We start from the raw sequence: 13,926 nt of genomic DNA on the forward strand, positions 1-13,926 counted from the left end.
AACGAATCGTTCAAACGTTAAAACGAAACAAGTTGGTGCACTTGAATTTACTACTACAAGCAGCGACAATGAGTAGTAATACATTGATTGAGAGCCGCATTACTGCCAACCGACGCTCATAGCAGATCTTTAGGCGCGTAAAAAAACAATGAAATCTTAGCAAATATTTGTAAAGCAATTTTTTATACTTTGATTATAAAATTATGGAAAAAGAAATACGCTGAAATTTTTTCAATTTTTGACCTGTTTATATTAGTAGTACTCACTGCCCTCTGTGGAGTAAAAAATACACATGTCGTTAACTGACTGGTCGTTAAAAATAATGACGGACACTAATATATTAATCCATAACGCAAGCTAGGTGCCTCAAGATCGTTGCCTACGCCAAGCTTTAAACCCACAAAACAGTCCACACTGAACTTTACCAAGATTTAAAACAATAAAATACACACTCACCTCTTACACCGCAAACTCCCTGTATCACATAAAATCAAACCGCTAACCTTCAATGAAAAACGAGAAAATAAGCAGAGACGCGATTCTTACAAGTGACCACCGTACAAAATGGCCTTACGCTTAAAATTGTTTGTCAACGTCAACAGGAGATGGTTCCGAAGATCAAAAGATCATCATGATCAAAAGTGAATTTTTCAAACAAAACTGGAAAATATATAACCGAAATCGAGAAATAAAATAAAACACACCAAAAACAATTTTATTATTCGTATATTTATGTATCAAGTTTGCAGGCATACACGTGCGTCATGTTCGTCCACACTACCATGTGGCTCGTTAATTTTTGGCGCGCCATTCTTGCCATTGGATATTTCGAATAAGTTATATTTTTTAAATTCATTAAATTTTTTAAGAACGCTAAGACAACACACTTTAAGTAATATGTCCACGCTGAATACTATGTCTGGTTCATTAAGATCTATTTTTGCGTCTGGGAATTTCCTCTTAACTGCTCTATTCATTACGGAAAGGATGATCTCTTTATTCAATTTGTTGTTGCATCGAATCTTATGTATGATGCAGTATTTAAAACTGCTTTCTATCTTGTTTAATTTTGAATAATCTTCTATCACATCTTCAGCCAGTTTTTCCAGTTTGTCCTCGGCAACTCGACAGGTGCCTAGGACTGGTAAAAATCGTAATACGAATCTCGATTGTACCAGTCGTAATTGTGCATCGCTAAAAATTTTTTCAATGATTTCATTGGGATTTTCAAAACTAGTTTTTATGAATATACAGTTGTTTGTTTTGGTGCACACATTCTGGAATCGTCTTTCACAAAGGGATTTATTTTTATAAGAGTTGACGTGGTTACTAAGAGATGCGTCGATGTCCTCTTCTCCAAATTGATCTTTGACTGATTTCTGGTCCTACCAAAAAAGCATAGTAATGAATATTTGTTACTGAAATGACAAACAAAATAAACACATTAAAAAACAACTTCCGTGGGCCCGTAAATGTTGTCCGCATATTCGTTCAAAATCTTGTAAGCTTCGGTAACAGCACGGCTTTCTTTGTAGTTGCAGGTAATAAAGAATCCCTTCATTCCACTATCTAAATTAAATTCATTTTTTGGTTTTTTAGACTGCACATAATAATTTTTATTTTTGCGCTTCCTATCTTGACTCATTATAATTTATATACCGAACAGCAGTCCGAGAAGAGTGATAATTGGCAATTGTAAACAAAGCCATAGAATAGAACATAATTGAAAATTGCACTAGTTACGATTGTAATAGATGGAAATCATTAAGTGAAAAACGTTTAAAAATAATAATGACATTAAATAAAATTATATCAGTATATTACAGCGACTATAAATTAATTTTGATTATTTTAATTTTAAAAATACTTAAATTTAGTTTACAACTTTGTCTTAAACATGATATAATATATATCCATGGTCTTAAACTTTCAATCTTTTTAAGTTAAAAAGCAGGCGTCTTGACTGCGTTATTGAAGGCCAACATGAAGCGAAGTTTAAGGGGTTTGTTTAATTTTAAACGAATTTCATGTTTTTTATTTAATTTTTTTCTTGTTAACACTTCTTTAACCAATTTGATGTTTGATTAGATCGAATTCAAAGGTAAGATACTGACTGAAAATTAATACGACGAGATTTTCTGAGATTCGCTGACAGACATCTGCAATTCCAGCACAAACTGACTATAATAAAATTATAACTAGATTTCATGCGATCGCGCACAGACAAATGTTTTTAAAATTAATACAAACTGCATTTTCGGTCTGATAGTCTATTCTAATTTATTCAATTCAAATGAACTTAAAACCCTAATGCTAATCAACTAATAATCTAATCTCTAATGCAGAGTTGGGCAAACAACTACTATTTTATGCCGCCCGTGAGGTCTCAAATCTTGAAAAATTCTCTCCTGGGTCGAAAAAATTTGCTATTTGAGTACATATGCGACCCTTCAAAGGTAAAATAGTTCTCAATGCGGTCCTCACAGCAAAAAGTTTGCCCACCCCTGCCCTAAATGTCTTTACTTTACTAATATTTTAATTTTAATAATAAAATAACCAACAAAAGTTGTAACAACTGTAATTAGACAGAGGCAACCTACTGTTTGATTGGTAACTTAATATCAAATGTTAGTTTTTTAATGATGAAATGGTTGGGTTTTTAACGAAGAAATACAAATTTGTTTTTCATTTTCATAATTGAAAATTTATGTGTATAAAAATTAGGTCAAAAGTTCACTGATGTTATTTAGAATTTCAGAATTTGATTAAAATATGAGGTCTATAAATAAATGATGGGGTCCAATAGAAATTTAGAAACTGTCAAAAAGAGAAATAATTCATTTACTATTCAATTGCTACAGTACCCTACAATATAACTGAAGTTGAACTTAATGTCATCACTGTTGAATTTTAAGTGGAGTTTTTAACTCCAGTATTTTTCAAATCAAAAAACATTTAGTTTTATTGAACAGATGAACATAGGTGATGTTTAATGTTTAATTAATTGCTTTTGATTATCAAAAAAATTAATGTTTTTTTTTATAAATAAAATTTTGTTATTAATTAATTTCATAACTCGTTCAACTAAACATACCCAACTGTTTTAGTTGATTTAGAAGATGTTCTGTCTATCAAACAGAAATGTGTAAGCTTCAAGGTAGATGCTCTTCCAACTGACAACTGTGATGATTCAAGAAGCAAACATCATCAGTTAAAAGAAGTTATCACCTCACTTTTGGACTGGATTTCTTTGAGCCCATGTACTTTTTTGTCATTTATTTTATAACTAATTGTATTGTTTTAAAAATTTGTTTGCCTCTTTAGCAAACATTTCATCACTTCATTTTATTTATTATATTTGATCAAAAGCATCAAATTGTGATCCTCAAGATGACTCATCAATGGGTCAACATGTTGATACGCTGTTGTTTGTTCTCAAAACTGTTGACCTGAATGCTAATTTAAAAGAGGTAATTAAATAGCAGCTAATTTTACTGTAATCTAATGAATCTTATTAGATCCCATTGTTTGAATAAATCATTAACCATTTAATTAAACCTTTAGTTTATGCAGCCATGCTTAACACACTTAATTTTTTCAAAATCTTTTTTATTTATATAGGTTCAAGAAGCAGTTGTGAAGGATTTAATTGGAAATCTTGTTACAATCTTGAGACAGGTGTTAATATTTATCATGCAACTTTTGTTCCCTTACAGCATAATGTCAACATGATATATTTAAATGATGGTATCATAAAACTGCCCATCGTTGTAATGCTGTCATAATAAGCAAACAACTGCATGTTGATGTGGTTCAATTGCAATGTCATATACACATTTGAATGTTTTGTTATTTCACATGTGTACTCTTCATTTAATTGTACATTTGCTAAATTTCAAGCAACCTCAGGTAGTTAATGAAAAATGAATTATTAAATTGATTTGTATTTTTTAAATTTTTATTGATTTGATTGATTGATTGATTCATCATTGCTGTTTTGAATTTCACGAAGTTTATTGACCAATTTGTTTAACATTAACACAAAAACCATAGTTGATTTTCATTCTTAAAAATATACTTTTCATTTACATGCATTGAAATTTTGAGTATTATTTACAGTGGGATCCCCTAGATGAAGACGTGAGCATCCATTCAGTGGAGATGCAATCTAGATGTTCATTTCTTCTGAACGTCTGCACTTGTCTGCTCATATTGATGTCCAGTGAAACACTGAAGCATGCCTATGATGAGGAGGGGGTAGAGACTGTAATCACATTCATCAAGTCGTTCATCTTGCAACTCTTCTCTGCTGCTGATTCAATACAAGGTTTGGTGTTATTTGATAACACTGATTGCGATAGTTATTATAAAGATTATTGCAACACAGTTGCAAAACTGGTAACATTAAGTATTATCATTTGTCACAAATTATATACAAAAAAGATTTAAAAAAGCCAAAGTTATTGAAGACAAACAGCTCGCGATTGTTCCATGCTGTTTCTCAACTTAATGACATCTTTGGCCAGCTTTATAAATTAACAAAAGAAATTATTCTGTCAGATGCCATCATCCATGAGGTTTGTGGTTTGACTATAAGTGGAGCATTTTTTAAATTAACTTGATTTGAACAAAAAATTTTGCCAACATGATTTAGTTTAAAGTTTTTTAAAGAATTTATATTTAAATTTTGTTTTCATAGATACAAAAATTATCTCTTCTTGTTCTCTTGAACAAAGATGCTATCAATCTACATCAGAATACCCTAGATGTATTAATTTTGGTAAATTTTATTTGATTTTTCAAATAGTAGATTTAATACTTTTCATGTTAATTAAAAGATTTAATGTTCAAATATACACTTTTTCTTCTACTTTATTTTTCAGTTTTACAATTTAATTTGATTTTGAAATTTAATTTGAAATTAGCTCTTCAGGAAATGCCATCATGCTAGAGAATCTATCATAGAGGATGTCTTTAGATACATTGATAACATTCACAGCTTGCACAATGTTGATACTATCTACCTGTTAGTCTTTGCGTTGATTTAGTTTTTATTCAGTATTAAGTCTTTTCATAAAATAAATTGGAAATTTTTTGTTACTGTTTATTATAAATATGAAATGTTAACATGCATTGAATTATTGAAACATTAAGTTAAACCACAGGAAACGATTATGCATTTAAATTAATAATTAGCAAATTAATGGAGACTATAGACATTGTATATATAATATGATTACGTTAAAACATTAATGTTTAACTAATGAATGTGTAAAATGAAAAAATGAACAGATTAAAGGATGGTCACAAAATGTCAATCTTTACTGCTCTTATCTGTTTTATCTTGCAATCTCTCCAACCACCATTACTATCACCGTCATCATCGTCATCATTGAAAACATTGTCTAAGGCAACAATTACATCATCAGCAGTTAAAAAAACGGCCAGACAGGCAGCCTTAATAGCGAGAAAAAATTTAGAAACTGAGTCTGACCTTCTTGGGGTAAACATTTTGGTATTATTTTCTATTTATTTTATCTTACAATCTTGCTTGCTATCATCATAAGTAATGGTTTGATGATGAGGTATTAATAACGTTTTATAGATTAACATCATTGACAATTTGAAATTAAAACTCTTTAAGGTGAGTTTAAGATTAAAATTTCCTGCATAACTGGTTTTTTAAAATTCCAAAAAAATGTTAAACACGTGTTTGAGCTAGAAGATTTCTAAATTAATTGAGGTTTTTATATGGTCTGCAACATGTCTTCCTTATTTCTTAAGCTCAAACTATTTGATTCAATTTATATTTTTAACTTTTATTGAAACTTTTAAAGAATCAAAATGATGAGTTGAAGATGTTATATCTCTTGGCAAATTCTATGCTAAACAGATTATTTGTCAAGTTAGTAAATAATTTTTTCATTTTTTTATAACTAGTTGAGCTATGTTTTATGGTAAGAAGTATTTTTTGGTGTTAAGATAGATAGATTCTAAAACTTGCTGCATGCCCAAAAGATCTTTGTTCATAAAACTAAAAAGTATTTTAAATGAAACCAAAATAGCTGCCTGAAAGATGACAACAGATATCGAATAATGATGAATGCCTTCATAGATGATGTAGCCAACTCACTGTCATGTATCTTCTTGCCTTCTACTCATCTCATCTTCATTATTTTATTCCAGATCTTAGTATGTTTGTCTATGTTTGTTCACCCATTTTTTCACTCAAATAGCTGATTGATTTCTAATAGTAATTATGATCAATATTTTTTCTTATTTTTCATTTTTGAAAGATGAATCATTCGTTGAGCAAATCTTTAGAGCTGAAAGCCAAACTAATTGCTATCGATCTTCTTAAGCAGCTCATGGTACACATACACAAGTTCAATAGCTGCAAATCATCTGTAACATTAGGTAGAACTATGGAAGATGGTAACTGAAAATAATTTTGATTCTAACATTTTCAATGATTCAATTAAATCTTAGATAAATAATGAAAATAATTGAATAAATTGTTCTGCGTTGTCAGTCATGTCATTAAAAACGTCTCTTCTAACTATTATGATTAGAGACGCAACACAAAAAAAACTCGATCTCAAACAGATAATAATTGTAATGATTACGGTGATGGTGAATGCCATGAAAGAACAAATAATTCAAGTTCGTATGAAAAGGTAATATGATGCAGTTGATCTCTTTAATTAAAAAAATATCACAGACTTATCTTTCGACGTCATGTCTCATTCTTATTAATGTAAGTTATTTTCCTTGTTATATGTGCTTACAGTTTGAAAAGATGTCGCTTGTTGAATGTAGAGAGAAAATCGTTATGTTTTTGAATATGTACCATCACCACGCTGCTGGTGTTGATGAGGTTAACTTTTATTTCAGTTTTGGAGTTGTCTCGATTGTATTTCCATTTCAAATTTTATCATTTTTTTTAATAACAAGTTTAAAGCAAAAATAATTAAGAGTGAATAAACTCTTTTCTATATTTATTAGATGCTAATTTCATTAAATAAATATCATGTTTTATTAGTAATATACAAATGATTTTTAACTGAAGGATTCATTGGATTGCATCAAGTTCCACAATATTTTGTGGTCATACCTCGACAAGACATTTCAGAATGTGACAATCACTCCTGTAGTAACGGCACCAGCAACAACTGCTAACAAATCAGTTGTTGAAAAGTCAATGGATAAGAACATTAAGGAAAAGAAGCCTAAAAAAATGTTAGTTTAACAATGAGAAGAGAATATAAGAAGGGATTGTATAACCGTTAATTTTTACTTGTACACCATCGCCGTTAGCACTACTGACATCTGCGCTCATTATTTATCAATGCTGATATGATTATCTTTACGTTATCTCATATTTTAACGGCACGTTTAGACATTGTGTCACTTTTCTTAAAACAATTTGTGTACAAATCATTTTTTTGGCTCACATTCATTTTTTATTGAACATGAATAAGACGCAATTTAATATTGGTAGTATGATGGTAATTTTTAATAATAAGGTTATAATTATGAATAGCTGAAGGATTAATAAATCCAGAAAATAATCTAATGGAATAATATTAAGATGCATTAAATTTAAATTAATTTTTTTTTAAATAATTAGTAAAAAAATTAGCACTGAAAGAGCTGATGAAAATGAACAAAGCAACAACGTTAAAAACATTGACAATCATCGTTACAATTGGGATGATGTAAGCCTTCTCTACAGATGCCTGACGCGCAAGACTTGGAGTCATGCTGCATTCAACACATTAATTAATCTAGTAGTTCTTACCATGAAATGATTGCTTAATCACTAAATGATTCTTATTTATGGAATAATTATATATCAATTAATAAACTATTTTAAACAATGGTTATTTTTAACGAATGTTTTTTTTATTTGCGAGTTTTTTAACTACTTTTTGACTTTGTTAAAGCTGATTGTAAGTTAATTTAGAATTATTATTTATTATGAAATGAGAAAAAGATATTTAATTTTGGTAAATGAACAAGTGATCAAAAACAACATCTCACATATTTTTAATAACCGCGTTTAGATGGTGATTCCACTGCTAACAGACAGCTCAGTTGGCATAAGATCAAAAGCACTGCAGTGCTTGGGTAGCATGATTGATCACGATCCTACCATATTGCAACTGGTACTTGTTTAAATACCCACCGCTCGTTTCTTATCTTTTTATTTCATTGCATGTTTATTAGTTTTCAAAATATATTCTAGATATACTTTTAATGCTCTTTATTATGTCAAATGTTTTATGACAATGCCGATGATGCTAGGTTTAAGTAAGTATGGTTCATAAAGTTTCTATATTATCCTTAAATTTAAGTTTATTTGCTTGTTCATCTTCATCATTATTTCATCAGCCCGATTTTATGCCTCTGTTGCATGCTCGTTTCCTCGATTCAGCCATATCAGTGAGATCTTCGATCGTTGATTTGATTGGACGAGCCTGTTTAAACCACCCCCACCTAATGAACTATCACGTCAATCAATTAGCTGAAAGAATTACCGTAAGATAGTTTTGATATTTTTTTCCAAAAAGTTATTTATGGTATTTAGCTTGTACTAATAAAACGTAGCGACTATATTATGTTGAAAATGTGAACCCTTTGATTAGATTTAAGCTATCAGTTACATCTATGTTTTTCATACAAAGACATCACTGGATAAAAGCATTACTCTACTTGTAAGGAATTTAGTATAAATACTAATGATGATATAAAGTGCTGCAACAAATACAGCAAATTATTCGATTTATAAACGTAATATGCTAAAAAAATTTTAGTAATTTTATAAAACTTATTCATGATTTTATAAAATTAATTCAGGATGTGGGACCAAGTGTTAGGAAATCAGTAGTTGGCATCTTCAAGGACTTCATTACTAGATATCAAGAGGAACACAGACTCGTCAGCAAGATGGTTGTATGTTCGTTGGGAAGAATATCAGATGAAGAGAACATCAGGGTCTGCAGATGAATGATGTGTATATTTATGTTGCGGTCCGTATGTTGTGTGTGTGGTGTGTGTGGGTGTGTGTCTGATAGTCTGTCTAATAAGATTGTAATTATTTATTCCGAGTGAAAAACTGACAGGAAAATGTGCTATTTGTTTAATTTTGATTAACTACTTCACGTAGAATTAAAAAATGTAATTCACTAATTAGCAATAAATTGTGTGTTTATTGTTTAAATAAAATTGAAATTTCAAACTTGAAATATCAAAGAAATTGGTAGAAGACATCTTCATAAATGCATTTACTTGTTATGAAGCTCCTGTCTGCCTCAATATTATCATGATGCCCATCCTATTGGACTGTTGCAAGTATAATAACTATTCGACAGTGGAAGCACTCTTGAAATTCGTATGTTGCCACTTTTTTGTTGTATGGAATGATTAAAGGTGTACGAACAAATTATGTTGTGAATAAATAGAGTAAGTTGGGATTTATGACGCTAAAGACGAAACTATATTTCCTTTCCAGGTGCTCAACAAAAATGGGAAGAATTATAAATGCGTTTTTGACAAATTTTTGGCGATGTTAAGAGAAGTTGTGCCAACTTTACAAAATGATGGTAGGTCAGGTACTTTGGATGTATGAAAGTTATGTTTTCAAAATTTCTTGTTGGTAACTGTATTGTAACAGTTAATAGGTGTGCATTGAAGGTTTATTTACGGCTGATAAGTGATTAATATGAAGAGTTACGTTAAAAAATTTGTATTTTTTAAACCTGGGAAACATCAGGATGATAGTGATGGTTATGGTTATTGCTGATAATAACAACGATATGAACTTGCAGATGGTGGACAAGGCAAAGATTTAACATCTGTAACAGTAGCAACAACATCAGGAGCAACATTAACATGTTGCATGAAACTTTTAACACTCGTGTCAGATATTCGGTCTAATCTCTTAGTTGCTTACTTGGGTAGCTTCGTATCTATGCTCGATAAATCCTTCAAAATTTATGTAAGAAAAATTATTATTTTAAAGTTGTAAAGTTAACTTGATGGCAGTTATTGTGATTAAGTTGGTTTTATTGTTTTATTCATTATTGAACTATACAATTTTTAGCAAGAGTTGCAAGGAAAAGAGCGCATCCAACAGCAACTGACTGATGCCAGTAAATCGACGTTAACTTTAAATTTACTCCACATCATAGAGAAATGCTTGCCAGGAAACAAGAAGAATGATTCACATTTAGTGAACAGACTGCAGCAGATGTTGATAAATATAGTAGAATTGCATGGCAACATTAACGTTAGTTATAACCACTGATATGTTTCATTTAGATTTTGATTAACATTAAAAAAATAGCGGTCTTTTTGTTTGAAATTTTTCATATTCAACTTATCAGTTATGGGCTTAAATCTAGAGAAGTCAGATGTAACTTTATAGCAAGATAACTTCATTTTAATTTATTTTTAACAATTCTACTTGTTCCATCCATAATCTCTTACAACAATACATTGAGAAAATTTACATAAAACAACTTCTATTTAATAATTTTTTTTAAACTTTTAATCACCAGGTTCTGGAAAAATCATTACAATGTTTATCTGTGATGGTTGAAAATAATTTAATTGATAGTTCTGCTGTTGAGATTATATTCAGACGTGAGCTAGGTAAGCATTGAAATTTTTTCCTGTAAACAGTTACCTCCATGAATATAAATGGATATGATTATATACCATATATATATATATATATATATATATATATATATATATATATATATATATATATATATATATCAATCAATCAATCAATCAATCAATCAATCTTCGTTTTGCGTCCAGAGACCCGGTTTTCCGAGGTAGGACGTTGTTTTCTTTGCCATCAACTTTTTGCGCCAAATTAGACGATCAGTTGTATCCATTTCATTTAAATTTAGAGCTTTCATGTCTTGCTCGATTGTTTGCGACCAAGACTTCTTTGGACGGCCTTTGGGACGTGTGCCAGGTACTTCATATTTCAACATCTGCAAGAGAAGTTATGGCACTGTTTCCACTTCGTTTGACATGACCAAACCACCGCAGACGGTGTTGCCGGCATTCGTCTTTTATATCATCTAAACCAGCACGACGCAGGATTTCGGTAGATTTGATGTGGTCCTTCAGACTAATTCGTTGCACCCATCGGAGCATTTTCATGTCGGTTCGTTGAAGTTGTTGTTCCAGTTTGGTTGTCATTGGCCATGTTTCTGCACCATATAACAACACCGGACGTATCACAGATTTATAAAGTCTTGATCGTAGTGGTAGTGGGATGTCACGCCGCATCAATATAGAGGCAAAGAGATGCCATTTATTCCAGGCTGCACGTATGCGTGCTCGAACGGCAGCTTCAGCTGTTCCAGTACAATCCAGAACATCCCCTAGATATTGAAACGATGTGATTTTCTCTATTTTAATGGCTTCAAAAACAGTGCTATTTTGAATTTGTTGTTGTGGATTGATGCAAGCAGGACAAACAAAATTGGACACTTTAGATAAAGTACCAATTATTTTTGAACAACGTTTGTGACACCACTGGTTACACTGCTGACACTTGATTGAATTGTTACCTACACCAGCTTTACAAACTGAACAGGGCCATCGTCCAGTAGCTGTGGATTGGATGGGTTCCCAAGTGTTCATTGCTTTGGTTTTGCTGATGTTGACTTTGAATCCATGATCGGCGAGTCTGGTGTTCCAATCTTCAAACATCTGTGCTGTATTCTGCTCAGACGTGGCTGTTAAAACAATATCATCAGCATATACTAGATTCCAAATGTCACCAGTGCGTATCGGTTTTGTGATTTCTTCCATCACAGTTATAAATAACAGTGGACTGAGAATCGAGCCTTGGTGAACTCCAACGCCGATGTCAAATGCATCTGTGTTTCCAACCGTTGTGCTGACAAGAGTCTTAGTATTCGTATACATTTCCATCACAAGTCGAACAAGATATTCTGGAATGAGTTGTCGACGTAGACTCCACCTGATTGCTTCACGGGGAACTCGATCAAATGCTTTTTCAAGGTCTACAAAAATGTGTGATAGTTGTTGATGCTTTGCGAGGTACTTCTCTTGCTGTTGCCGAAGGATGTGAATTGCATCAATTGTTGATTTCCCCGCTAGAAAACCAAATTGATAATTTCCAACTGTGATGCACGACGTTAATCTTCTCTCAATGATTTTTTCGACAATTTTCAGGTAGTGTTCTAACAGACGTATTCCCCGATATGATGAACAGTTCAATGGATCACCTTTGCCTTTGTATAGCGGGACTGTCATGCTATAGTTCCATTCAGTCGGCATTGAGCAATTTCTCCAGATTTCACAGCAAAGTTGTAGTAACGTTTGGATACCTGTAGTACCAGATGCTTTGATAATGTCATTTGTGAGTCCAGAGGGCCCTGCTGCCTTTCCATCCTTCATAGCTTTCAGAGCTTCTGTAAGCTCCTCTACAGTGATGTCTAGAATCGGACCTTCGATGGGTGGAGCGTCAAAGTTAACATTGATGGGATTTGTTTCGTTTAACAGACGATTGAAGTATTCTCTCCACTGTAGCTTGATCTCGTCTTGTTCAAGAACCATCTCATTTTTGTCGTTTTTGATACATGAGGCACCAACTATGTCTCTCTCTCTCTCTCTCTCTCTCTCTCTATATATATATATATATATATATATATATATAATATATAATCATGGTTAGCTCATACAAAAAGATATACTTCACATATTTACTCATTATTAGAAAGAATTTTGATAAAAATCTTTCATTTTATTTTCTTGGATTATTGTTATCGTTATAACTATGAAAAAGTTTCAATAAAGGTATCGTAATCATACTATTATATATTATTATTGATGTTATGGTTTTTTAACTAATTTTGTTTGGAAAACCAAATAATATTTATGCATTTTTCAGGACATTTGCAGAACTATGCAGAATCGCATTTAATGCAAAAACATGAAAACGCTGATTTAGATTACAATAAAAATAATAAATTTTCCATCATCAAATCATTACGTTTCGCTGGCTTGATCTGCGCTTTCTTTGATCTTGAATCTTTCAATGTAAGTAGGCTTGGATTGGCGGTTCGGTAATAATTTGATGATGGTTTTATTAAAACGATTGTGTAGGTAATGGTTGTTTAGTTTTGATACTAAATTTAAATATTGAAAATTTTCAGATTAAAATAAAGAATATATTTGAATGTTGCATGTTTTACATGCAGTCCAATGAAAGTATATTAATAACCAATGCTCTCTCAGCTCTAGGTAAATCTCGTCAAACATTCAACTGATTAATACATTCATTAAATTATTAATGTGTTATAATTTATTTTGACAACTATAATTTTTTTGCCAAACCATCTCTTCAATTTTTAGGATATATCATTAGAAAGCATCAAAATCTATTGATGGATTTCAGATTGAAAGATTTTCTACTCTTCAGTTTGCAACCACCACCATCATCAACCACATCACCATCATCATCGTCATCATCAGCAACAAAAACCCCATCGCCATCATTACCACCTGAAATGATGCAGGCATTAAAGTTGAGTACGTTGAAAATCTTGTTACAGTATTTCAAGACTGATGTGGAGAACAGTGACAGTATTCATTCTGGTTTAGTATTTATTTCTTTTGGCAATAAAAGTCATAGTAAAAATAATTACAATAAATACTATAAAAATATTGCAGTATTCCGAAGAAAATAATTACTGAATAATTGTGTCATTAGCGTTATCAGATTTCTTGACAGATCCTTACTCTGTCTGTTTTTTTACTGGAAGTTAATATTTAAGAATTTATTTTTATTCTAATCTCATCTGCTTGTTGATGCTGATATTTGCAGAGAAATTCGAAGACGCATTTTTTCTGAATGAGAAAAATGATAAA

General features: G+C 31.3%; 1 protein-coding gene across 1 annotated transcript; it reads right to left on the reverse strand.

Moving 5' to 3' along the window:
• Positions 1-737: 737 nt before the first annotated feature.
• HELRODRAFT_84286 (hypothetical protein) lies at positions 738-1,645 on the reverse strand (the record flags this gene model as incomplete). The annotated part of the gene is made up of 2 exons (XM_009024022.1): positions 738-1,385; positions 1,454-1,645. 2 exons carry the CDS (start codon positions 1,643-1,645, stop codon positions 738-740), a joined length of 840 nt encoding a protein of 279 aa, XP_009022270.1.
• Positions 1,646-13,926: the final 12,281 nt, after the last annotated feature.

This window comes from Helobdella robusta (assembly GCF_000326865.2).
Source record: "Helobdella robusta unplaced genomic scaffold HELROscaffold_39, whole genome shotgun sequence".
In the NCBI taxonomy this organism is placed as follows: Eukaryota; Metazoa; Annelida; class Clitellata; order Rhynchobdellida; family Glossiphoniidae; genus Helobdella; species Helobdella robusta.